The sequence below is a fragment of the Diospyros lotus genome, chromosome 5, assembly GCF_014633365.1.
Source record: "Diospyros lotus cultivar Yz01 chromosome 5, ASM1463336v1, whole genome shotgun sequence".
In the NCBI taxonomy this organism is placed as follows: Eukaryota; Viridiplantae; Streptophyta; class Magnoliopsida; order Ericales; family Ebenaceae; genus Diospyros; species Diospyros lotus.
In genome coordinates, this window is record NC_068342.1 from 12,160,581 (window position 1) to 12,187,907 (window position 27,327).

Genomic DNA, 27,327 nt, shown 5'->3' on the forward strand with positions numbered 1-27,327 from the left:
GGATGAAGGAGATAAGGGTGGGGACATCAACATGCAACAGGCGATGGAGCGATAGATGAGAAGTTGAAGGAGAGACGGGGATGATAGTCAATGGAGGAGATGATGAGAGCAATAGTCGAGGGGAAACAGTCGGTGGGGGTGACGGCGATGGTCGATGGTGGCGGCCAGAAGAACTAAGGTGACAGGTGGTAGAAGGCATAGATTAAAGAAGAAGGGCATAACTGAAAATTAACAAAAAGAATTAGGTAAAATGGTAAAATAATTGGTTAACGTAGCTTATAAATTAGTAACGTTTTGCAAAAGCTCTCCCCTACCAAATTTTGCAAAATGCTATGATAGTAGTATTTAAGCTGCTTAGCTTATACACTGGTGAGTTGCACCCAAACACCTCACGAGCTTTTGCTTAATAAGCGAAAAAATCAATAAGCCAAAATCCCCCTAGTCTTGAGCGTGCTAGCTACTAGGGTTTGTATTAGGGGTGTTTTCGGTTCAGTCTGAACGGTTTAATGCGTCAAATCGCAAGTTTGATTTTCTACCAAATCAAATCAAGTAGCTTGATTTGGTGTTGAAAATCGAATCGAATCGCACTGCATTTTGCGATTCGGTGTGGTTTGATTTTTTGGGTTTCAAAACATTATATATAATATATAAATTATATATATTTTTTAAATCTATGCGTGCGGTTCGATTTCAAAATCGAACCGTCTTTTTCAAACCAAATTGGATTGTCAATTCGAAAAAACCAGGCAATTCAATTTGGTCCGATTCGACTCGACCAAAAACTGTGGCCTAACGCCTTTTTGAATACTCCTAGTTTGTATTTCTCAAATCATTTCCATTACTCCCCAACTCGAGTTACCCCCGGAAAACACCACTTCCAATTCTTTTGTTCACCCTCGAACTTTCGTAGAAGTCGTCTCCGTTCATCACTAGTCCCTCCTTCATCGTCGGTGGTGGGCTTCGTCGTCTTTGGGTGCTCCGTTCGCCGACCCACTTTCTCGTACAATCGGTTATTTCTTTGATTAGCCGTGGAGGTATGTTTGATATGCTAGTTATTTGTTTGGTTTGTTGACTATTTACTTGATCGCATATGATTTCTCTTTGGTATGAGTTGGGTGTTTAGATTGATGCTGCTTGTTTAAATATTATCACAAATTGGTTATGTGGGTGTGAGGTGCATTCTACTTGCTCGACAAAATTCCGAAACTGGTTGTGCTGCTGCTTGCTTGCTGATGCTGTCCTTGTATTGTTACTTGATGGGGTTTTGTATGCCTACTGCTTGCATTTGGTTTTTTATTTAGTGTGGTTGTGGCTACTGCTTGCTTGCATTAAGCTTTTCATTTTTATTCCCCTTTTGTCAATTTTTAGGCACAATTATAGGTTTTGTAATTCCCTTTTTTGAGTCCATTTACAAACTACAACGATAATAAACGCACAACAGTTGTAGCAGAAGCTACAGCAACAGCTGCTTCGTTAGGTTGGTTGGAAAGAAACCTGAAATAAAATAAAGACACAAATTCTGAACAGCCCCTAAAATGTTGGGCTGAACTCTCATCCGGTGCTGTTTAAAAATCAGAACTGAAAAAGAACATGGCCGTAGCGCATGTTGCTTTACTTCATCTTCCTCTGAAATTGATTCCTGACTTCTGAGTGTCTGCCGTTATCTCGCTGAAATACCATATTTCGGTGAGGCTTTTTAAATCTATATTGAGAGTTACATTTTTGTTTCTATCTAGCTTATTTTCCTTATTCTGATGTCAGTGACTCAGTGAGTTCATCAGTGGCCTCCATGTATTTGATTAATTTGCTGAAATATAGCTACCAGTTTATGTATGCATTTGCAATTGTTTGTATTTGTTGTGTATAGATATACTTGTGCATATATATATATATATATATATCGAAAGCTTATTTCTAAAAAATTTCATTTTACACTTGCACTTTGAAGTGGATTGATCTTCTATATATATGGGTGTGTGTTTGTGGAGTGTGCTCTTGATGCTAAAATGAGGTGGTTCATTTTGTCTTTCAACTTCAAGGTTTCAGGTACCCATTTAACATTTCTTGTTTAATATCTCTAATTGACAAAAGTAGTTCTTCATTAAGACAATTTGAATTCTAAATCAAGTGATATAGATAAGAAATGGCTAAAATAGGTGAGGCTTGAAAAAGATTTTGTCAGAATGCAATCACATAGGCGTACTTGTGTGTGTGTTCAGCGACGAGGGGATGAAACAGGGGATGAAACATGCATGTGCAGTGCTAGGTGATCTAATGCACCTACAGGGCCGGGCCGGACCTTTCATGAGGTGGGCCCATGAAAATTCGACTATTTGGAGCCCATAAATTGGACTTTGTAAGGGCCCATTGTCCAGGCCCAGCGGCTGCCCCCGCGCAAAGCTTCGCCCCTGCCCTTCTCCCATTCGCGCTTTCGCTGATGCTTCTCTCACTCCGTCACTCCCTCCGTCGCTGTCGCCCTCGCCCTCTCGCCTCTGGCTGCTCTGCTTGGTCGCTCGCCCTTGCCGGCTCGCCTCGCCCTCGTGGCCGGTGGCTCGCTCTTCGTCGCTCACTGCCTCTCTCTCGCTTTGTCGCAGTTTCGCACCCTCGTCGGCTCGCCCTCTTGGCCGGTGGCTCGCTCTCGCCGGCTTGCCCTCGTGGCCGATTCGGGGGCCTATTTTTACATTTCACCTCAAGGTCCCAAAATCTCAGGTACGACACCTATATGGAATTTTTTTTGTATATAAATCAGCAAGACCATGAACTAGCGTGTGGTGGTTGAATATTATTATGAAGGAAAACACTCACATATTCAAAATTAAAGAGCCCACTTAGTGATGTCTAAAGAAATCTCACAAAGATAGTCTTTGTAGAATACCATGTGATCTCTCATGTAAAATCCATGGTGATATGGGTTTATATATACATCCTTGTCATGGTCCTAGGGGGTTAGCTAGGGCTGTGATATGAATTAGGGGAGAAATCAGAATTGAAGAATTGAAGGAGCGGAAGAAATCAGCAGAAAGAGGGAGAGGAATTAGAGAAGAAATGAGAGAGGGATAGAGAAATTAGAAAGAAAGGAAATTCAGTTTCATTTCACATATATGATATCCAACCTCTTACAAGTAGCCTTTATATAGGCCTAGTTAGCTGTTAACTGATTCCTAACAACACTCATGTGCTTCTAACAACTTGCAAATATCTTTTAACAAATTATTATAAGCCTATTATAATATTGCCCTTCTATTGCTCCTAAGGTTATGACAATTCCCTTCGCCTTAAAAGGTTTCTTGTCCCCAAGAAACTTATTACCACCGAGGAGATCTTAGGCGGATGAATGCAACTAGATTTTTTCTAAGTTAAAGAGAGTTAACTTAGGTGTTATATTATAAGGGATATTTTAGTCTTTGTGTAGGCTAAATGATAGGCTTTGTAATTAACGCCCCTATGGTTTATAAATAGGAGGCAAGGGCTAGGTAGTCAAACATAACAAATATGTCATTCATTGTGTCTCTGAATACAAGTGAGATTGCCAAGAGGAAGAAAAGGCTTAGAGAGAAAGTTTGTCTTTGTAATCTCTTGTGTGAGGGTAGTGAAGTTGTGTGAGAGAGAGTTAAGGGTTTCTTGTAATCTGTTTCTCTGGTTTCTAGTGGAAGTTGCTCTCGGATTGGAGGCTGGATGTAGGACTGATCATTGATCAGTTCAAACCAGGATAAATTTGCGCCTACTGCTTGGTTTGGTTGTCTCTTACTTTGATTTTTTTGCTTTTCTTTCATTTCCAGTTTATTTTATCTGTTGTGGGTGATTTTCGGGTGAGGAGTGTTGAGAGATTGACAAACTACAAGTATTGAATTGAGTTTCTAAGAGCTCCTAATCCTAACATCACTGTTTGTTTAATCTCTTTTTCTCTCTTTCTCCTTCTAGGCCCATTCCTCTTTGCCTTTATGTTCCTTCTCTTTTGCTTTTCCTGAACTTGTAACATGTTGTCTTTGCAGATCTCCATGGTTGTTCCAAATGGTTGCCACAGCTCCAAGAAGATAGCCTTTAAGCTGTGCATGTCAGCCTTTTCATCAATCCTTGGCCACGCCTTCTCAATTTCTGATGCAGTGTAAAAATAGGTACCAACTTGGCTAGTATGATCTAAAGAAACTCCAACCATTTTGGTAGGGTTGGGATCCTGATCCATCTCATCTTCGACTTGATCTTTAGCTAGCATCACCAATGAATCAATGTTTTATTCCCATGCTACTTTGCCCTGGTTTAGCGGTTGTCCTTCAGATTTCTTGGCCATTGTAACAAGATTCATTTCATCGTCTTTCTCCTCTTGGTCTACCTCATTCTCAGAGGTTCCATTCACCTTGTTCATTCTATTCCCTGGTAAGACTGGCTTAGTCCCTTCTCTAGGGGAAAAATCAGGAGTGACCCTTATCGCATTCTGGCGAGCAAACATCACTAGGAATTGTTGCATCTAGGCTCCCATTTCTTCTCGCAACCTCGCAATTGACCCCTCCAACCTTTGTTCCAACCCTTTCGTTGAACTCTCCATCTTGCGATCCAACGCCATGATCATTTCGTGGTTATGAACACTCCCGATCTCCAGTCGATCAATTCTATTTTGGAGTTTCTTCCTAGTCAAGTTGACTTGCTGCAACTGCGACTCAAAATCCTTCATGCGGGTTCCCTCCACCATCTAGCCAATCCAAACAAAGCCCTGGTCGCGATTCGTTGCTCTGTCACTTCTGCAGAGTTGTCGGAATTAGTCTGTAGATCGACAGGGTTCACCACGCTTCCATTGTGCTGTCACACTTCCGCAACTCAATGGTTGAGGATCACAGGCTTAGTTTAGCCTCCAAACAAATTGTTCTAAATCCACCGAATCTGCTTCGCCCTCAATTGCAATTCAATGGCCGAAGATTTAATCGGTTTAGTTCAGCCTCTTACAAGTCGCCTCACTCTGTGATGCCTTCCAATTTGGAATTGCCTGCCCTTGAATTTGCTTCGGCGTTTGGAAGAGCTAGTCGTAATGGATTCTACAACCGGAAATCTTCTAGTCCGATTCGACTGTAATTTTTGATCAACTTGAAGGAATCGACTCCTTACTGCAATCTTAACGACTGACCAAGGACCATTGGTAGATGGTAGCTCCTTGAATTGGCCTAGGTCGTCGAAAATCGTGGCCTTGATTGTCGAAAATCAATCACAGAAGAACCGTCGATAGCCGTCAGACATTAATAGCTAAGGAACAACTATCTCCCAATCACTGTCCAATAGCTCCGGAACCACCAGAATTTGCTTATCTCTCCCTTAGGCCTGAATTCGCCGACTGTACTTGTTGAATAGTTAATAGAATTTGACGGAATCAATAGAATCGCCTCAAGCCTCCTTGATCTGGGCCTCAATTACTGGAATTAATTTCATCAATTTTCAACTCGAATAAAAATCATAGCCAAGGATGGACTGCTCTGATACCAATTTGTCATGGACTTAGGGTTAGCTAGGGTTGTGATAGGAATTAGGGGAGAAATTAGAATTGAAGAATCGAAGGAGGGGAAGTGTTGTTGCCAAAATACAACAATTAAAATTTGTGATGTGGGGTCCACTCGAGCTTGTTGTCGGGTGAGATTAGGTTGCCGTAAATGATGTCGCCTCAAGGGAGTTTGCCGCTAGGATGCTCGTCGCAAGGATTCGCCACTAGCTCTTGCCACAAGCTCTTGTCACAAGCTCTTGCCACTAGCTTTTTGCCTTCGCCGCTAGGTCTCGCTGCAAGCTTTTTGCCTTCGCCGCTAAGTCTCTCCGCAAGCTTTTTCCTTTGCCACGAGGTTTTTCCTTCGCCGCTAGGTTCGCTGCAAGGATTTGACCCTGTTGATGCTCAAAAAATAGGTTAGAAGGCTCGCGGGAATCTTCTCCCGCGAAGACCCTCCAATGCCAAAGTCAGTCTCGGATCCCAATGACTATTTGCGAAAATAGTAAAAGTGTATTCAAAGTGACAAGATTTACTGAAGTTGGAAGTCCTCATTAATGTCCTGTTGCTGGGTATTTATAGGGCACGATTCTCAAGGGTGTCTGGTGTCGACACGTGGCGTTTGCTGTATGGGTCCAAACCAAACCAAAAAAAAGAATGGGGGGAGATGGCCACGAGGCTGGCCCTCGCGGCCAGCCTTGGCTCGTGGCAGGCTGCCGCGAGCCTGCCCTTGTGGCCAAGCTGGCCGCAAGGCTGGCTCTTGCGGCCAGCTTGCCGCGTGCACCTCGCGGCAGGGTGCCGCGAGGCTAGCCCTTGCGGCTAGGTTGCCGCGGGCACTTGTTGGCCGCGACTGCTTTGCGGCAAGGTGCCGCGAGGCTGGCCCTTGCAGCCAGCACACGACGAGCTTGCCGCGAGCGCCTGCTGGCCGCGAGGCTAGCCCTTGCGGCTAGCTTGCTGCGGGCATTTGCCTGGTGGGGTTGGCCCTTGCGGCCAGCCTTCAAAAAAAGATTTTTCTTTTTCCCCTTTTTTTTTCCATGACACCATCGGAAGAAATTAGTAGAAAGAGGGAGAGGAATTAGAGAAGAAACTAGAGAGGGATAGAGAAATTAGAAGAAAAGGAAATTCAGTTTCATTTCACATATATGATATCCAACCTCTTACAAGTAGCCTTTATATATAGGCCTAGCTAGTTGCTAACTGATTCTTAGCAGCACCCATGTGTTCCTAACAACTTGCAAATATCTCCTAACAAACTATTATGAGCCTATTGTCATGACCCCAGGGTTTAGCTACGGTCTAGAAAGGAAATGGGAAGAATTCGGGAGAGAAACAGAGAAGAATTGGAGGGAGATATAGTGTAGAAATCAAGAGAAATGAGGGAGAGCAAGGAAAGAACCAGAGAGAGAAAGTAGGGAGGGAAAATATGAATTCATTATATTGTTTCAGCATCCATTTCTCTACATGTTATTGCCTATTTATAGGCTGTTCAACTGATAGAACATTGTAGAACGGCACCCATGTGCACTTTAACATAATGAATAACATCTCATAACAAACAATTGTAAGTTGTAACTAATGACAACATTGCCCCTCTAATTCCTCTTGGGTCATGACAATTCCCCCCTCCTTGAAGGGTTTCTTGTCCCCAAGAAACTTATTACAACCGAGCCGATGTTTCTTCATCCAATGCCTCTCTTCACCAACTGATTTCTTCTTTGTCTTTTCTTGTTCTTCTCTCGTATTTCTCTTTGCTCTTGCTTTCTCTTTTCTTCTTTCTCAACAATAATAGTATTATGACTTGCTGCAACACCAATCTCAGCCATCCACTTCTTCCTTATTGCCATTAAAAATGGTTCTGAATGAGCTGTCAATCCTGTAACCCTATCTTTTCCAATCATAGAGATAATTTCAAACCTCTCTATAGGCAAAAATCTGTACAATACTCCCAATTCTTCTAGTTGCAATGTCACCTTTGTTTTGTCTTGTGTGCCCATGCCAATGACATTCGTATGAGATGTTCCAAGCAAGTTGCTCAGTACAATCCTCTCTTCTTCCACCTCCTCTTCTTCTTCCTCCATATCACCCCAATGTTTGGTATTATTAACTAGTTCTTCCTCATATTTGGGTTTGTCTTGTTGCAGAACCCTAGAAACATCACCATCGAGCAGACTACCATATTCCTCAACAGGAAATTTGCCCCAACCTCCTACTTGCTGATTGTTGGAGTATACCGTAGGCACACTTTCAGCAAGTATTTCCTCCTGTAGAACCTCAGTCTCTTCTTCAACAACTGCCTTTTCTTTCTTGTCGTTTAGAATTCCCTTATTTAGTTCAAATTTTTCCTCGTTCTTTGCAGCTGCTATTCCCATTGTTATGACCTTGTCAGTCTCATACTTCGCATAAGCTACATGTACACCATCTTTCTTTTCCACTGCTACTTCATTAGCTTCATGCACTACCTGATTAGCAGTCTTACACAAACTGTGGCCAGCTCAATTCCACCCTTACCTAGCTCCAATTCTGGAACCAAACGTATGGAATTCCATTCAAATTAGCTGCAGCCATTTTTACCTTCTCCTTTTCAGCTACTCGGTATTGGTAGAACACTCATTCACACTGCCTGATCCACCATTTAGGCCTATCTCTTTCAAATGCGGGAATGTCCATCCGCAAACCCGGGGGTGTGGAGTGAGTTTCCCCAACTCTTCGTCCCAAGTTTTCCTCCTTTACATCATCCATTCCTAATCTTAGGGACACATCAGCCTTAGGAATTCCTCCAATCTGTCAGCTGCTTTTAATATAACCTTTAGGTTGTAGCACATGCTTTTCATTGCAACTCTCATCTCCAATCTACCTTAAGTAGGCAGAATATTCTTTTGAAAAATATTTAGCTGGAATACTAACCTGGAATTTGTATGAAAATAAGATCAAAAAATCATCTAGCTGTCTATTAAGGTCCTTGATTCCTTTTCTTGTTGCAGCACATAGTCCTTTGGCCATCTCCTCAGTTGAATTCCTTAAAAATTCACCACTACAACAGACTTTTGATCAGCTTCCAAGGACCACTCTGGAAACTTATTCCGATACGCAAATTCAGCAACCTTAGATTCACAAAAAGCTAGATCTGAATCAGCCTTTAGTTGCTACTGATGGCCTCCAAATCAATTACCCTTCAAACAACCTATTGGCTCTTCACTTTCGCTGCACAACTCTAAAACCACAACTTCTGTTGCACAATTACTTTCAAAGCTTGATTGAATCTGTTTTGCCTCCAAATTCACCAGAATTCAGTCACTGAAATAGCTTCGATAAATCGTCAAGACCTACTGATAATTGATCACTTCTAAATCCGCAACTTTAGCAGCTTCAAGTTTAGCCAATCTAAATTCACTGGAACCTAAATTCAACAACCTACTCCTCCTCAATCACTGCTTCGCCTCAACTGCAGCTGATCACTATTAAGATTGCTTTGGGAGCTGCCTGACTCACAACCGAGGAACGATCGGCTCCATTACAGTACTTCAAAGTCGCTTCAAAGTTGCCTCCAGATCTCAAAATCACCGTTGGAAATTAATAACAGAGAAGTATCATTTCGCCAGATCGCCGAAATTCACCCCTGGACCGTTTCTAATTGCACCTTCTTTCACGACTCGATCACATGTAGTGACCTAGACCTGAATTTTCGCTCCTGATCGCACTTGCCTTCTCACCTCAACCGCATGCAGCGAGTTGGCCAGAATCAAAGTGATTCAAGGATCGCCCCAGTCTCACCCAATCATCGACATCTACTTGAAATTCTCCTGAATTCTTGAATCGCCCACGACTTTGCTTCAATCACTCCTTCAATACTCGCCGAATTGAAGTGATTCACAATCGCCTTAAAATTTCGAGCCTAACGGCTATGAGTTTGCCGATTGTTGGACTTTCTTGCAGTTGCTCGCGACCGCTACAGATTCACGATCGCCCCAAGCTTGCGTCCACTTCTTACCCACTCACTGACCACTAGTTGGAATTCTCCTCAATTCTTGATTCGCTCAATGCTCTGCTTCAATTCTTCAAAATTCATTGCTCCTTGAATCGCCTGGCTTGCTCGTCCTCAATTTCGAACAAAATCACCAAAATCCTAGTTGAGCCGACACTCACCGCTATCAGTTTCGACAATTGAAATCCAATCATTCGGAAATCTCCTGAGTCGGCTTTGGAACTTACTTCTATGAGTCGTCGAGCTCTATTGATACTGCTTGTGGAATTCGCTTCTAGACAAGATCGCTTAAATTGCCACTCGCGAAAATTACCTTTGAATAGTGATCTCAATCGTTGAAGGTTTTGCTTCCAATCGCACCAACCTTCAAATTCCGAAAATCAACCTTCGAAATTTGTTGCATGGAATCGCCTTGGTCAATGGCTAAACTTTCGAATCACCGCCGAGGATAACTTGGTCTGTTTCTGCTTCAAAAGTCGAACCAAATTGGCTAGAATTCGTCACTGATTATTGTTGGAATTACTCAACAAAGAAAATCCCCTAGGAACAATAGCTCCAATACCAAATGTCACGACCCTAGGGTTTAGCTAGGGTCTAGAAAGGAAATGGGAAGAATTCGAGAGAGAAATGGAGAAGAATTGGAGGGAGATATAGTGCAGAAATCAAGGGAAATGAGGGAGAGCAAGGAAAGAACTAGAGAGAGAAAGTAGGGAGGGAAAATATGAATTCATTATATTGTTTCAGCATCCATTTCTCTACATGCTATGGCCTATTTATAGACTGTTCAACTGATAGAATATTGTAGAACAACACCCATGTGCACTTTAACAGAATGAATAGCATCTCCTAACAAACAATTGTAACTAATGACAACATTGCCCCTCTAATTCCTCTTGGGTCATGACACCTATTACAATAGTGCCCTTTTATTGTTCCTAAGGTTATGACAATCCTCTTAGTAAGTCTTTGATGAAGATGATAAAAACATTAATTTTTTTGGGTTTATTCGTGATAGTATATAGGAATTTTATTATTGATTTTGTTTGTTACTTTATTTTGATTCCTAGTTCGCTAAGATTACGTAGATAGGCATTGTTCAAAATTTTTATTGAATTTTAAAACACAAAGATAGTTTTCTCCTTCTTGGTTTTCTTTTCACAACTTCTGGTTTCTCTCTGTTTACTCCTTTTTATCATATTGTTTTTCCTCTTCTCTCTACTTTCTCTTCTATCATTTTCATACTTCTCTCATATATTTTCCTTTTCTCCTGAATCTTCTCAGCTATGTCTATCTCATTCTTTTTCCTCTAATCATTTTCTTTCACTGTCCTTCATAAATACACTTATTGATCAAAGATTGTTCCTGGAGTTGCACAACTAACCTTGGATGCCGAATTGTCATGTCTGACCCATATTTGATGTGGATTAGATGTCAGAGAGTATAGGCATATGAATACGAAAATTTCTTAGTAATTTGATATGGGTTTATCCTGCAGAATGCAGAATGAGGGTACAACTAGTATACAGTTTAGAAAGGATTCACTTGTTCCATTTCCACTGTAGAAGAATATGTGCTCAATAAAACTTGTCCTAGAACTGATTATCGGTTAGTACCAGTAAATAGATAGATGACTTGATTCAACATGATACCCATTTCTAGCTTGTATAATATAACTGTTGAAGTATGTAAAACTAAATCTTTGAGTACTTTTTTTTCCTTCTAAAGTTATACTCAAGTGCTGTGTCTTAATACTTTATGACAAGTGGCCTGAAGAATGCTGATTACTTGCATGTTAAACACTTTATTGGTAATTCGATGAAGTGTTGGATATGGATTAGTAGGTTAAGTGTTGATCTCTAATATCAACACAGGTATATGTTTTTGTTGCTGTCAAATGTATATGCATTTATAAGTAACTGCATTTGTAGGACATCCTTGGTAAGCTAGTGTAAATAACCATGCAATGTAATGTTAGTTTTGTATTCTTGATTTTTGGAGCTTTTTATGTTGACAGTTTTGGCAGTTTCAAAGATTATTCTTGTGGTAGGTCAGTCGATATCTGTGAAGAATCAAATGGATGACTATATGAGGCAATTCCAAGAAGGTTTAATTGAGGTTGAAATTGAAGCTGAAAATCTTCTACTAGCAAGGCACCAGGTAATTGAAGCACAAGTTTGGAGTGGTACTGGTTCTTTTTTTGTTTAAAAGCACAAGTTTGGAGTGATACTGGTTCTTTTTTTGTTTAAAACTACTACTAAAATTATAGTTAATAATGATAATTGCAGTTGGTTGAAAATGATAGAGTGAGGAATGGCAATAGAGAAGCGCTGACAGCTCTTAGAAAGAGGGCTCGAACAACAAAAACAAGCATTCCTTTGCCTTTTGAGTCAATAATGGTTAGGGATTCTGCATCAAGGCCTCTCGTTAAGGAGGTGTGTGCAACTTGTGGCAACCATGACTCGATGGAGAAAACATGGATGATGTTTCCTGGAACGGATGTCTTAGCTAGGATTCCATTTCATGCTGCTCACACCATTTTGGAGAAAGGTTTTCTTTTGGTTTCTTTTCTTTTAAAAATATGGTTATCCAATTACTATTGTTATTCCTAGGGTCACTGGATCAGATTTTATTAGACAAGAATTCAGCCACTCTCAACCGCACACACTCACGGACAAATTAACAGAACTAGTTAAAAGAATCAAACAGAAAATAATAAACAGAACAGAAACTGAATTGAAAGAATAAGAATGTGCAAACCAAACATCCACAAGAATACCAAGATTATCCTGGTTTAGATTACAATAAGCAATCCTATATCCAGCCCTATGAACCCTTCAAGAGTGGCCTTATTTGATTCAGAATGAACGATCACAGTACACTAGTTGCACTCTCGATTACAAGCCTTCTCTCAAGATTACAAAAGCTATTCTAAAATCACAGCCTTTCCTCTCTCAAAGCTTTTTCAAGAAACAATTGTATTATGCGTTTTTTGATGCCTAGCCCCCCCTTCCCTATTTATAGAATATTAGGGTGATAATTCCTAGACTATTACAAGGTATGGATATTACCAGTTTACCCCCAACCTAACAGCTAATTACAAGTGAGTCCACCGCCTATCTCTACCTTCTAAAACCACATAATAACCTATACAAAAACACTGCTATTGCTACCATCAATACTTTAGACAAAACTCTTAACAACTATCTATAGATACATCACAAATAATCTAATTTACATAAAGGTGTGAGTTCTATACACAGAAGGTTAAGAGATAATAAAGAAGGTAAGATTTTTATGATCCAAATTGATAATACTACTACTACATGAGTAAAGAGAGATATATATTTTGTCATCATTATCACAAGTTTTAATTTTAGTAGAGGGGATGGCTACAAGAATTTTAGTTTTTCACTCATCTCTATTCATGGCTATAATTGTAAGAATTATATCTCATGCCATGCCTAATGATTCTCCATTAATTTTTTTTGGTCTTCCTCTGCTTTGTTATAATTTTTTTTTTCCATTTCATCCACTTGCCTCATAGGTGAATTTACTAGTCTTTTTTTCCCATGTTTAGATGATCTTAATCTTTCTTGTATATCTTCATTTTGATGGGAACCACTTTTACTTTATTACATGTAGAATTCATGATGAACAATTTGACATTTTTTATACTGGCTGTTAGCTACCTGACATATTTCTCCTTTTTTATTTGGGTTTGGGTATGATAAAAAGAAATACCTTTAGCACTAGGAGTGTTGAAAAGATTAACAAATCATAGGCATAGTTAATAAAGAGAAATATATAGTACATAGGATTTAGTAGTATATAATGTTGAAGGAAGAATATACGAAATATCTACTGCCTTGTGATGATAAGAAGAAGTTCAAATGTGGTAAAGGAGATAAGATGATAAGAAGAGATTGAAAAGTTTTTAAATTAAAGACGACTGAAACAATAAAGAAGGGATAAAAAGTTAAAGATAAAGTAGTTCCATAAAGATAGTGTATCAATATTTTATTTGTAGAGAATATGCTAAGAATATTCTTCTTTCTTTTTACTATTATTATTTCCTTTCATATTGTACTCTTCCTCTATAAATACAAGAGAGGAATCCATGTATTTGATATGTAATATACAGAGAAAAACATTTTCTCAGTCTCCTTTGTTAATATGGTATCAGAGCCAAGTTCCTAGGTCTTAGGGCTTGTTCTATCTCCCAGCCTTCATCGCTGGCTAACCTGCCCTCATTTAACGAAGGGCCTATCTGGGTTCCTCTGTCGAAACCGATCACCGCTCTGCCCATCAGAAGTTCAACGAACAGGAGGACTCCCCACCACCAGAAGTTCAGTGAATAGGGCCGACGGTAGCTGTCACCAGCCGTCGTGGTTCACCCAGCAGCCATCGCTCCAGTCGCGCCATCGCTGGCCGCCTTTTCCATTAGATCCGATTGTTTTTCGTCAATATCCAGCCACTGTCAGCCGCTTTTTCGCCAGATCTGCTAGCCATCATCGCCGTCGTCCATCATCAGCCGTTGCTGCCTTCCATTGCTGCGCCGCCTCTTTAGATCCGATCTTTTGCCCACTGTTGCTGCCTCGCCCTAAGGTCGACGCTGCCCTTGGGTTCTGTTCGGTTGGCTGACGACGTCCGTGCCAGTTATATTGTCCTAGCTAATCGGGTGCATCTCTTCTGTCGGCAGAAGATCTTTAGCCTACCATTGTTGGTTGTTTAGCCAACCCAGATTTGAACTCAGATCTGATCCAGATCTAGTTTAACTCGTTGGGTCGCTCCAGACTTGTCACAAACTGCCAGCCCCTTCAAGATCTATTTTCTTGCCCAGATTTGACTAGCCACAAACAAGACCCTTCAGAAAAGAGCAGCTTAATCAAATTATGAAACTGCTATAGTCCGATTCATTACTTGGTACACTTAATTGTTCTTTGGCTCATTTAGGTAGAACTCCTTTAGCCTTGTCAAGTTTCTTAAAATCTACTCTATGGATCATTGATTCAGGGGCATCTGATCACATGACCAGCTTGTCCAATCTATTCGATTCATATAATCCTTGTTCAAGTAGTGAAAAAGTAAGGATAGCAGATGACAATTTTTCCTCTATTGCTGGCAAAGGCCTCATTAAAATCTCTGAAAGTATTGATTTTCAATCAATACTTCATGTTCCTAAACTTACTTGTAATCTTTTGTCTGTTAGCAAACTTTCCAAAGATTCTAAGTGCCGCATTACATTCTTTGATTCTTATTGCCTATTTCAGGATCAGAACTCGGGGAAGACAATTGGCAGTGCTAGAGAGATAAACGGACTTTATTACTTCAATAAGGATTTCTTCGATAATAAAAAAGCTCACGGATTGAGTGGTAAGAGTTCAATTTTTGTTCCTGATCCAATAATGCAATGGCATCTTAGGCTAGGCCATCCTAGCTTTCCTTATTTAAGACACTTATTTCCAAAATTGTTTAAAAGAGTGGATTGCTCTATGTATCAATGTGAAAGCTGTCATTTGTCTAAAAATCATCGTGTTAAATTTGTTCCCAAATCTTACCGTCCTTCAAAACCATTTTATTTGATTCACAGCGATGTTTGGGGACTCTCAAAAGTTACCACTTTATCTTGTAAGAGATGGTTTATAAATTTTATTGATGATCATACTAGACTATGTTGGGTTTACTTGCTTAATAAGAAATCCGACATAGCAAATGTTTTCAAAGATTTCTTTTACATGATCGAAACCCAATTTCAAACAAAAATTAGTATTCTTCGATCTGATAATGGAACAGAATACTTCAATGCATGTTTAGGGGGTTTTTTGCAAGAGAAAGGTATTTTACATCAATCAACATGTCGTGAAACTCCCCAGCAGAATGGCATAGCTGAACGAAAAAATAGACATTTACTTGAGGTAACTAGGGCTATTATATTTTCTATGAATGTCCCAAAATACTTCTGGGGAGATGCTGTATTAACTGCTTGCTATCTAATCAATAGGATGCCCACTTGAGTCTTAAAATTTGACACCTTTAAATTCCATGAAAAAGATTTTTCCTATGTGCCGGTTGTACTCTAAGCTACCTTTAAAAACTTTTGGATGCACTTGTTTTGTTCACATTCCACAAGTTTTTTGATCCAAATTAGATCCAACTGTTGAAAAATGTGTTTTTGTTGGTTATGCTCCTAGAAAAAAAGGGTACAAATGCTTTAATCCTTTGACAAAAAAAACTCATATAAGCATGGATGTGTCTTTCATAGAAAATCAATCCTATTTTACCAAAAATTATCTTTAGGGGGAGAATATTGTAGAAAAAGATAATTTTTTGCAAATTTCTAAACCTGTAGAAGAGGATAATTTTTTGAAAATTCCTGAATCTCTTCCAAATATGTTAGATATGATTGACACGCCACTCCACTCTGATAAACGATCTAAGAAAATTAGTGCTCAAAACAATAAAGAATAGGATGCGTCTAGTTCACAGGTGCCAAGCATCATAATGGAATCGAAATCAGGGGGAGAATTACTACAAACGGATCAAAACAATCCGAAACCTGAGCTTCAGTTTTATATTAGAAGAAAATCTCAGGGAAATGTTATTGATCCGAATATCCTTCCAGTAACTGAGCAGTTGACATCTTCGGATGATGGTCCTTCTTCCACTCAAGGTAATTCTAAACTTACTCCTTCAAATTCTTCCTTAATTGATTTGTTTGATCTTGATATCCCTATTGCCACTAGAAAAGGAGTAAGATCTTGTACTAAACATCCTATCGCCAAATACCTGTCATACCAAAAATTCCAATAGCCACGAGGCATTTCTTTCAAATATTTCTAACTTGCATGTACCAAGGACAATTCAGGATGCCTTAGGTGATCCGAATTGGAAGTTAGCAGTAAATGAGGAGATGAATGCTCTTAAAAAAAATGGCACTTGGGAAATTGTGGAGCTACCGAAAGGCAAGACAACTGTAGGTTGCAAATGGGTCTTCACTGTAAAATGTAAGGCAGACGGAAGCATAGAGAGGTACAAGGCAAGACTTGTTGCCAAGGGGTTCACCCAGACATACAGCATTGACTATCAAGAGACATTTGCTCCAGTGGAAAAGATAAACTCTATTCGAATCCGCATCTCACTTGCAATGAATTTTGATTGGACTCTTCACCAATTCTATGTAAAGAATGCCTTCCTAAATGGCAACTTGGAGGAAGAAGTGTTTATGGACCTCCCACCTGGATTTGAGAAGAGCCTCGGTACCAACAAGGTATGCAGTCTAAAAAAATCCTTGTATGGTCTGAAACAGTCCCCAAGAGCATGGTTTGAAAGGTTTGGAAAGGCAATGAAAAGCTATGGTTATACTCAGAGCCAAGCAAACCACACAATGTTTTTCAAACACTTTAATGACGGTAAAAGAGCTATTCTAATTGTCTATGTGGATGACATAATAATGACTGGTGACGAGAGGGGAGAGATTGATGAGCTTAAGAGGAAACTAGCTCAGGAGTTCGAGGTCAAGGACTTAGGCCCTCTAAAGTATTTCCTTGGGATGGAGTTTGCAAGATTTGAGGAAGGAATCTTTGTTAATCAACGTAAGTATGTCCTGGATTTACTCAATGAAATAGGAATGCTCGGGTGTAAGATAGCTGAAACTCCCATCGAATCTAATTTGAAGCTACAACTTGTCGAAGCCAAAGATGTGGTAGAAAGAGAGAAATATCAAAGGCTTGTGGGCAGACTCATCTATCTATCTCACTCTCAACCTGATATAGCATTTGCAGTAAGTGTAGTAAGTCAATTTATGCACTCATCTGGTTCACAACATTTTGAAGCTGTCTACAGAATTCTAAGGTACCTAAAGGGAACTCCTGGAAAAGGTTTGCTCTTCAAAAAACGTGGACATCTTCACATAGAGGCTTATACAGATGCAGATTGGGCAGGCAGTGTTACTGATAGGAGATCTATATCGGGCTACTGCACCTTTGTGGGAGGTAATCTAGTCACTTGGAGGAGCAAAAAACAAAACATGGTGGCCAGAAGTAGTGCTGAAGCTGAATTTCGTTCAACTGCCCATGGGATTTGTGAGGTCATGTGGATAAAGAGACTACTAGAGGACTTAAGGGTCTTTGCTTCCGTACCAGCTAAAGTTTACTGTGATAATAAAGCTACAATTTTCATCGCCCATAACTCAGTGCTCCATGACAGGACTAAGCATGTAGAGGTGGATAAACACTTTATCAAGGAGAAAATTGATAATGGGATAATTTGTATGCCCTGCATTCCAACAATTGATCAAATTGTCGATATTCTTACTAAGGGGTTACACAAAAGTCAGTTTGAAAAATTAGTAAGCAAGCTGGCCATGGAAGATATCTTCAAGCCAACTTGAGGGGGAGTGTAGAAATATTTTATTTGTAGAGAATATGTTAAGAATATTCTTCTTTCTTTTTATTATTATTATTTCCTTTCATATTGTACTCTTCCTCTATAAATACAAGAGAGGAATCCATGTATTTGATATATAATATATAGAGAAAAACATTTTCTCAGTCTCCTTTGTTAATAGATAGGATAGAACTATCACTTAAGTTTGAATCCTATCTTATCTGTTGTACTTAAATTTGTATTTTGCATCCCTATATTCTAGGAGCAAACCAAGGCCTGCCCATGTATAAATACCTCATCTAAGTTCAACTTCAAGTGTGAAAAACAGTTTGTTTTGTTCACCTCCAATTATACCTAGAGTTTACCTACTCCGGGTCTTCTATTTGTTCATATACATTAGTGAGAATGCGTCTATGTATTTGTATCATTGACATCTATGAAGACGGGTAAAAAATCTCGTGGAGTTATTTTGGTGCAAAGATGATGCAAAATTGTTTATGATGGTAATTTGACTATGACCAAGAAGACTAGTTTTGGCAATAGTGGGCAAAGCTGACTTATCCACATTTATGATAACATAAAGAGCTGAGAAAGACCCGTTCTAATGTGGGTTGTTGGCATGGTTAAACTGCAGAATTGCATTCAGCATTTTATGTAATTATAAAATTCCTCTGAAGCTAAGAGGAAAGTTTTATTGAACAACTGTTAGTAAGACCATCTTTGTTATGCACCTTTAAATGTTGGTCAATTTAGTAACAATAGGTATAAAATATGACTCTGTAACTGAAATGGGGAATTTTACATTGGATGCGAAACCATTAATGAGGTTAGACTGTGAAGATGAGTTGTGGGAGATGTGATTAAGATGGTTTGGACATTTAAGAAACTAATATACACACTTATGAGGTGAGTGATGAAATAGAGGAAATCTGTAGCAAAGAGTGCTTGGCAGAGGGAAACCATGGATAGAGATGGTTGAAGAGCTAGAATTCATGTAGTCACTTCACTTAGTGGGATTAAAGCTTGTGCTTGTTGTTGGTGTGGTTTTTGAACTTAAAAGTCCTTAAAAAAGTGGAACTTTTGGGCTAACAATCAAAGAAGACAACTATTTTCTTGAAAATGCTAAACATTGTTGAGTGTTGTAACGTACTAACATAATTGTAAATTGCTTTCTTCCAGTTTCACACTATGGAAAAAGGATAAGAGATGCCAGCAAGGCAGTATATTTATCATCACAACTAGATAATACATGGGCAAAGAGAGATACATAACCACGATTTACTTGGAATTTATGCAGGATATATCTAAGTGGAGGTATGCTTCTAATTTATTTGTGAGTTTCGCATGTGTATGAAGACAGGTGGAAAGTTTTAATGAGATGGGAGATAAAAATAAAATACCCCTACAAGAAAAAAAGATTAGGAAAATTGATTGACATGGCTTGAGTATCTTGCCAAGGCTGTATTGTAATGTCACAGAAGGTTAGAAATATCCACATGGGGGGAACATAAGAGTTCAAGACGGCCAAGATTACTGTGCATCATGGGTAGTAGGAACCCTTTTTTTTTGTGCGTGTGGTTCATGTGAGCCTTGAAGCCCTTAATAAAAAGGAATTCTTGACTGTTGGCGTCATTCTTTCTGAATTGAGTTAATAATGAAGATTGCAGTCACAAAATATAAATAAATAAGTAAAAATAAAAAAGTGTCTTGTTTTCTTGTATGAACTAAGCATAGTCAACTATAAATAGTTATTCATGCCATTGTTTTAGCCCCTCACCCTAGGGAAAAAAGAAGAAAGAAAAAAGAGGTTGAGTATTTTGGGGTTTTACACAACTAATCTGGTGCTAGATTATACCCACTTGCATGTTAGGATATTGCTAATCAAAAGGGCACAAATTGTTGAACTGGTAATTGTCTTTTCATGAGTGAGGTAAAGTACCTTTTATTTTAGAAATGGAAGTGCTATGATGGTTGAATATAGGTCGTTATTGTTGACCTCAAAAGGAAGAATGATATGTTAGATAGTTGTCATTAAGTGGCCTGAAACTAAGGAGTTGAGACTAACAAGTAACTTCCTATGTATAGTGGGAAGTTATTAATAAATCTCATCCATCCATTAATAAAATAATTGATGCTTGATGGATGCATCAGATTAAAGGAGAAGTTACACATATATTGGTCCTCTCTCTGCCCACAAAAGAACACAACAAAAATCCATCAGAAAATTGAGTGTGTTTCATCAAGACAAGGAGGAAGGGAGAGAAACCAATATACACAAAACAGTAACTGCACTGCAATGGCTTCATCATCATCATCATCAAACCTAGGTATGTGAAAATCATAGGTTTCAAATATCCTTTTAAGAAGTAGAAGATAATAATTTCTACTTACATATTAGATTAATCAATTCCACAATTCTCACCGTTTAAGAAAGTTCTTTGAATTTCCAATAATTTATATTACAAGAAAAAAGTATTCACTCTCAACTTGAGGAATTTGATATCTTGTATTTCTTTTTTTCTTTTATGTTTTTTTTTATCTCCATGCTTGGCTTTTGATGTATACTTTGAGCTCAAAGTTGCAATAGGTTCCCTACCTAGCAAAAAAATTAAAAAAAAAAAAAAAAAAAGTTGCTATAGATTGTGTAATTGCGTATGGAGTGTTTTTCTTGCATATTCCAATGAGAAAAGTTTGAAATGTACATTTTAGTTAAAAAGGAAGTGGAGAATGTAGTCAATGAAGTAAGGTTAAAAGCTTATGAAAAATTATACAATAGACTTAACAAAAAAATGAAGATATATTTCATATATAAATAAGTTAGCTAAATTTAGGTAAAGAAGATCAAGTGATTCAAGCCAAGTGAATTGCATAAATGACATAGACCAAAATGTGACATCCTGTGCAATAATGAAGGTCAAAAAGGAGAAAGGAATGGTAGAAGGTTCGGGAGTTGACCTATAGTTGACTGAAGGGTCAGGTACGATCAGGAATGATATGTCTATCCTATAGTCAACTATAGTGGATAGCATCCACTACAGTCTACAATTGATGTGATAGTCAGCTAACAGGCTCTTGAGGGCTCAAGAAAGGATAATTAGGCACATTTTGGATATGTTACTAGGAATTGTTAGAGGATTCCAATGATAAAAAAATTATTAAATACGATTTGTGAAAGTTGTCTAAGGAATTATCAAGGCTAATTGAAAGTAGCCAAGTTGGATTAGTGCAAGTTTTAGTTGTGTAGAAGATAGGACTTGTGAGAAACTTGTGGGAGCTTCTAAATGAGGCATGAGGTGGCTAGAAGACTGAAGCAGGTTGTCACGGGGACAATGTATTCCCCCATGCGGTGGCCCAACCCTCTGGGCCTTTGGTGGATGAGGGGAGGAGTTAGCCTTATTCCTTGGTTTTCAAGCTTAAAACACGAAACATAAAGGCATTCTAACATGTACCTGCAACCATAGGCGATATATCAGTAAACCTTCTGGAATATCGGAGTTGCTCTTATGAAGGATTGGACACATGAGAGGTAATTAAGATAGTTTTTCCATGTGAAAAGAAGATCAATAGATACTTACATGTAGAGAGTGGATTGAATAAAATAAGTTGGTAGGAAAAGAAGACAAAAAAATACTTGGTGGAAACTTTTAAATGCGGCATGTATTTTAATGACCTTATAGAAGATCTTGTCATGAATAGAGATGATTGGTGAACTAGAATCCATGTAGCTGAACCCTAGTGGATTTAAGGATTGGTATATTATTCTTGTTGTTGGTTATTTTTGTTTTATTTTAGTTTGTGTTCAAATGAATGATCGAGCAAAAAATGGAGTGGGGATCATTATGGATAAAAGCTTAGTAGATGAGGTAGTGGATGTAAAGAGAATAGGGGATAGGATTATTATGGTGAAAGTTATTCTAGGAAGAATGATTATGAATATCTTTAGTACATATGCACCACAAGCGGGGTTAGGTGAGGAGATAAAAGCAAAATTCTGGGAGGACTTAGAGGAACTCATACAAATGATACCAAGAGGAGAGAAAGTGATTATAGGAGGTGACTTAAATGGTCACGTGGGTAGAGACGAAAACGGCTATAGAGAGGTACATGGAGGGTATGGATTCGGGAAAATTAATAATAAGGGTAAGTCTATTCTAGATTTTGCAATGGCATATGGGCTCATCATAACCAATACTAGGTTCAAAAAACGGGACGAACACTTAATCACATATAAAAATGTCACATCAAGCACCCAAATAGATTACTTCCTCATGAGACAAGAGGACTGGGTATGTTGTAGGGATTGTAAGGTGATACCGGGAGAGTGTTTGACTACTCAACATAGACTTCTAGTACTTGACGTCCAAGTAAGAAATTGGAAGAGAAAAAATCACATAAAACAAAATCCAAGAATCAGGTGGTGGGATTTAAAAGGGGAGAAACAATTAATCTTCAAAGAAAAATTTAGGGGTAGAAGAGAATGAAATGGAGAAGGACAGACAAACCAAATGTGGAGAGAAATGGCTAATGTCCTGAGAAACACAACAAATGTAGTGCTTGGAGAGACAAATGGTAGAGCTCCTAACCTTAAGGAGTCTTGGTGGTGGAATGAAGAAGTGCAATTGAAAATTAAAAATAAGAAAAATTGCTATAAGGCTGTATATCAGTGCAACAATGAAGAAAATCAAAAAAATTATAAAGAATCAAAAAAGGCAGCAAAAAAAGCTGTTAGTGAAGCAAGGTCAAAAGCATACGAGAATCTATATAAACGACTTGATACAAAAGATGGAGAAAGGGATATATATAAATTAACTAAAGCAAGAGAAAGAAAAACAAGAGATTTAAATCAAGTGAAGGCATAAAAGATGAAAATCAAAATTTATTAGTAAATGAGGGAGTGATTAAGGAGAGATGGAAGGAGTATTTCACAAAATTATTCAATGATGATGGCGACACAAGAGTTAGGTTGGGACATCTTAGTAACTTCGAAGGGAACGTGAGCTATACATTTTATCGACGCATAAGTCCAAATGAAATAGGGCAAGCATTAAAAAAGATGAAAAATCATAAGGCGGTGGGACCGGATAATATACCAATAGAAGTATGGAAATGCATGGGAGAAGAGGGTATCTCCTGGCTAACGAAATTATTTAACGCGATTCTTAAATCAAAAAAGATGCCAGATGAGTGGAGGAAGAGTACTTTGGTCTCTATATATAAGAAAAAATGAGATGTTCAAAACTGTGAAAATTACAGAGGAATTAAGTTAATGAGCCATACCATGAAACTTTGGGAGAGAGTAATAGAGCAGAGGCTCGGAAAAAAAAAAAACAGAGGTCTCAGAAAATCAGTTTGGTTTCATGCCCGGTAGGTCAACAATGGAAGCTATACACCTATTGAGGCGCCTAATGGAAAGGTATTGGGATCATCAGAAGGACTTACATATGGTATTTATAGATCTAGAAAAGGCCTATGATAGGGTCCCTAGAGAAGTATTATGGAGGGTTTTAGAGAAGAAAGGAGTCCGAATAGCCTATATACAAGCCCTTAAGGACATGTATCATGGTGCAAAGACAAGGGTCAGAACATACGGAGGGGATACTGAACCGTTTAAAATTACAATAGGATTGCATCAAGGTTCTGCACTAAGTCCATACTTATTTGCTTTAGTAATGGATGAACTCACTAAAGATATTCAGACAGAGGTGCCATGGTGTATGCTATTTGCAGACGACATAGTGTTGGTGGATGAAACAAAAGAAGGAGTGAACACTAAGTTTGAGTTATGGAGAAACAATTTAGAATCTAAGGGATTTAAATTAAGCAGAAAGAAAACAGAATATATGGAATGTAAATTTAGTAAGAATGCAAGAGTGGAGGATGTTATAATAAAATTGGAAGACCAAATCTTACAAAGAAAAGACCATTTTCGATATTTGGGATCAGTAATTCAAAAAGATGGAGAAATTCACGAGGATGTCACATATAGAATTAAGGCAGGTTGGCTAAAATGGAGAAATGCATCGGGGGTGTTATGTGATGATAAAATCCCATTAAAATTGAAAGGAAAATTCTATAGGACAGTTATAAGACTAATTTTGTTGTACGGCTCAGAATTTTGGGCAGTCAAATACCAACATGAGCAAAAGACGAGTGTAGCGGAGATGAGGATGTTAAGATGGATGTGCGACCATACAAGAAAAGATAAAATTAGAAATGAAGTTATTCGTAATAAGATAGGAGTAGTGTCAATAGAGGAGAAGATGAGAGAGACTAGACTAAGATGGTTTGGTCATGTGAGAAGGAGACCAAGAGACGCTCCTGTGAGGAGAGTTGATGAAATGGAACAATTAATCAAAAAAAGAGGTAGAGGCAGATCTAAGAAGACTTTGAGGGAGACATTAAAGTTTGATATGAAGTGTATGGATCTCAATGAAGATATGACAAAAGATAGAAATACATGGAAATCTAGAATTCATGTAGCCGACCCCACATAGTGGGATGAAGGCTGGATATGTTGTTGTTGTTGTTTGTGTTCAAATGATATTATAGCTACGTATGCTGCTTGCTTCATGAGGTGGATTATTATAATTAGGAACTCAAATGGTATAAAAACATGCATTAACTGCTTTTTACAGGATTTTCCATGCTCCAAATACTTGCAAATTCTAATATCTTTGAGGGTGACCAGTTAAATTATTTTTAGCACTTTTTCATGCAAGAAGTTGAATGTGATACAACTATTGCTATTTGCTTCAGCTTTTGGGTGATATAGCATAAATATAAAAGCTTGATTTCATTTGTTCTCCAACTACAAAATATCCTTCTGTCTCTTGAATGTGGGGACCTTAAGTCTTATCCTTGGATGTTATGTAGATCAAGCCCGACTTGACCATGACACAAAAAAACTTCAAAGCTATGTGAAGGAGAAGTCCTTCTCGATTTCAGAAAAAGGAATTCTTGCTGACAAGATCAGTCCGGGTGTCCTGAGATCTCTTGTGACCTTGAGAGACAATCAAAGTAGGTACTCTGTTGTTGGTCAAACTCTTGGTTATTATTAATCCTGTAATTGGTATTCATTTTCTTTTATCGAAATCTGCTCATAGATTTCATATAAACAACCTTCCTCAATTGGGGGAAATGTCAATGTCACTCTCTCTCCCCCATATTTTTAACACTTGTTTCCAGAAAAATATATAGATAACAAATAATGTCATGTGTAATTGTTTTCGGAAGTTCAATTTATGATGTTTCACACATCTTAAAGATCAATTGTAATGCAAGGAATGGAAACGTGCCTTCTTTAGTTCTTTTGTCCTTCTATACTTTTTTTCTCGTTCTCTTTATCTTTTTTGTTTGGTAGCTTCTCTCTTTATTTTTTATTTTTTTTCCGCTGCCTTTTTTTTTTTTTTGGGGGGGGGGGGGGGTGTTGTGTTGGTGAAGGGGAGTGGGTTTCCAGAGTTAAGACTACCCATGCCTAGAAGTGATTGGCATGGGTACTTGCATTTGTGCGCATTTTAGAGACCTTCCAACTGGTTACTTGCATGTCCCCGTCTAGTGCAGCTGTAATTTCAGAATGTGACTATTGTTTGTGGCTCTGGCATCATGATTATGAAGTCCGTACATAAATGCTAAATGCTAAAACTTCAATTGTCGTTACACTTATGTTGGTTATATAATGCCTCGTATGTTTTTACCTAAGTTTTGATGGAAATGCATGCTTTTCCACACTGACGCCGACGCCCTTTCCTCTATTAAAATAAACGTTGTTTATTTGTTACCTCATGCCAACTTTGTCTTTTCTAAGTATGACACTTGGTTCTGTGGCCACTGTTGATACCTGAGTTTTCTTCTCCCACTGTATCCCCAGTATTTTTCTTTACCACAAACTCATGGAATGAAGGACCAGTGTTAGTCTCAGAGCCACATGAGAAGTTTGGATTTTAGTGGAGTACTGGTCTAATAGTTGCTAATGGTTAATTTATTCATCTTCTTGTTTCCTCACGGTCCCTTCTTCGAAAGTTGATGTTACTGAAGAATACTTTAGGGAATGAATGTTGGTCCTCTTTTTTAATTTTTAATGTATGCACCCTGAGTTCTAGAAATATGCTTATTTGTACTAAGGCAGCTTAAAAAGCTACAGAAAGTTCAAATTTCACTCTGCAAAACTTTTCCTGAGCCTGCTAGCTAGTGGATTTTCTCGATTCTTTAATGATTGATATCCCTTACTTGTTATTTTATTAATTAACGATCCATTTAATATTTATTCAGCATTTGGATTTAAAAGAACAAAATTAATAAGTATTTGATCTGTGTTCAATTGAGCAAGTACTCATGTAACCGTATTTATCTTCTTCTATTTCAGATAGAGATGTTTGAGGAATCTCCAGTTCAGGACAGTGACTAATCAGGCAAGCAGCTTTAGAGACTGACTAAGGAAGCTTCAGTGAAATGCAGAGAATCTCTAGGAAACTAGCCTTCATATATTGAGAAAGGATATGTACCTCTGAAACCAAATGAATTATTGGGAAATTAACCAGAAACAGACAAGCAACTACTGTTTATGGACAATGATGGTGGAGAAATATATGGGCGGTTTAATTGCTTCTTTTCTTTGTATTGTCCTATGGTTCTCCCCCTCAACCATAAGAGTGGAGATTGTAGTTTGAATTCATACTCCGTGTGCACAGATGAAACCCACCAACATTGCTTTTCACAATTTGGATCAATGCATCTCCATGGTGCTGTAGTATTCACTTTTTAGTTGGATCAATGCATCTCCATGGTGCTGTAGTATTCACTTTTTAGTTGGATCAATGCATCTCCATGGTGCTGTAGTATTCACTTTTTAGTTGCATTATGCATGAGAGAGGAGAGATGTTGACAAGTGCAAGAAAATAGCCTTGATTATACTCCTCTGCCCTCCGCTTGTTTTACTATTATTGTGGAAACTCAGTTTCATGGGCTAACTATGGAAACTGTTGTTATGCATGGAAGCATTGAATCTGTGGCTAATGTTGGAAGTTTGGTGGCAGGGAGGTAGTGGTTTGTCCGGCGGTCCTTCAGGAGTCTGTTTTGGGAGGGAAACCACCCGGGTGGGTACTTATTGATAGTGTACTTACTGCCTTTTAATGTGGCGAAGATAGCGCGCCAGCTATTTAAAATATTTGTCAGAAATTATTTGAGATACTATCTTTGGCTTTTTGGCTCGAAAGGTGAAATCGTTCGTTCGAACGCTCCTCACATTCGGCTCGACAGGACGTGGGGGAGGTTAATCATGGTGACTCAGTCGGACACAGTGGATAGACCCGAGCTCACATCGTACAAGGAGCCCTCTCACTTTGGAGAGAGGTACTCCCACACTATCGCTTGCGAGACTCGATCCTCGATCTTGGTTCAAAATTCATCACGAAAGACACTTTGTGCCTCCTTTCTTGACCAATTGGGCTACCCATGTGGGCTACTATCTTTGGCTTTTTAATCTTACGTAGCGTTGCTAAAATAA

The 27,327-nt window shown here is 38.6% G+C and overlaps 1 protein-coding gene across 6 annotated transcripts; it reads left to right on the plus strand.

The window, feature by feature from the left end:
- Positions 1 to 712: 712 nt before the first annotated feature.
- LOC127802629 (uncharacterized) lies at positions 713 to 26,732 on the plus strand. Of its 6 annotated transcripts, none has more exons than XM_052338548.1 (6): positions 721 to 1,034; positions 3,993 to 4,115; positions 11,488 to 11,597; positions 11,726 to 11,987; positions 24,699 to 24,842; positions 26,188 to 26,732. In XM_052338548.1, exons 3-6 carry the CDS (start codon positions 11,514 to 11,516, stop codon positions 26,199 to 26,201), a joined length of 504 nt encoding a protein of 167 aa, XP_052194508.1. In that variant the 5' UTR covers positions 721 to 1,034; positions 3,993 to 4,115; positions 11,488 to 11,513; the 3' UTR covers positions 26,202 to 26,732. The 6 variants fall into 6 exon arrangements, with proteins under 6 accessions (XP_052194510.1, XP_052194508.1, XP_052194509.1 ...); XM_052338549.1 differs by having other exon boundaries at positions 11,493 to 11,597; XM_052338550.1 differs by lacking the exons at positions 3,993 to 4,115; positions 26,188 to 26,732 and adding an exon at positions 19,005 to 19,139 and having other exon boundaries at positions 713 to 1,034; positions 11,493 to 11,597.
- The last annotated feature ends 595 nt before the right edge of the window (positions 26,733 to 27,327 follow it).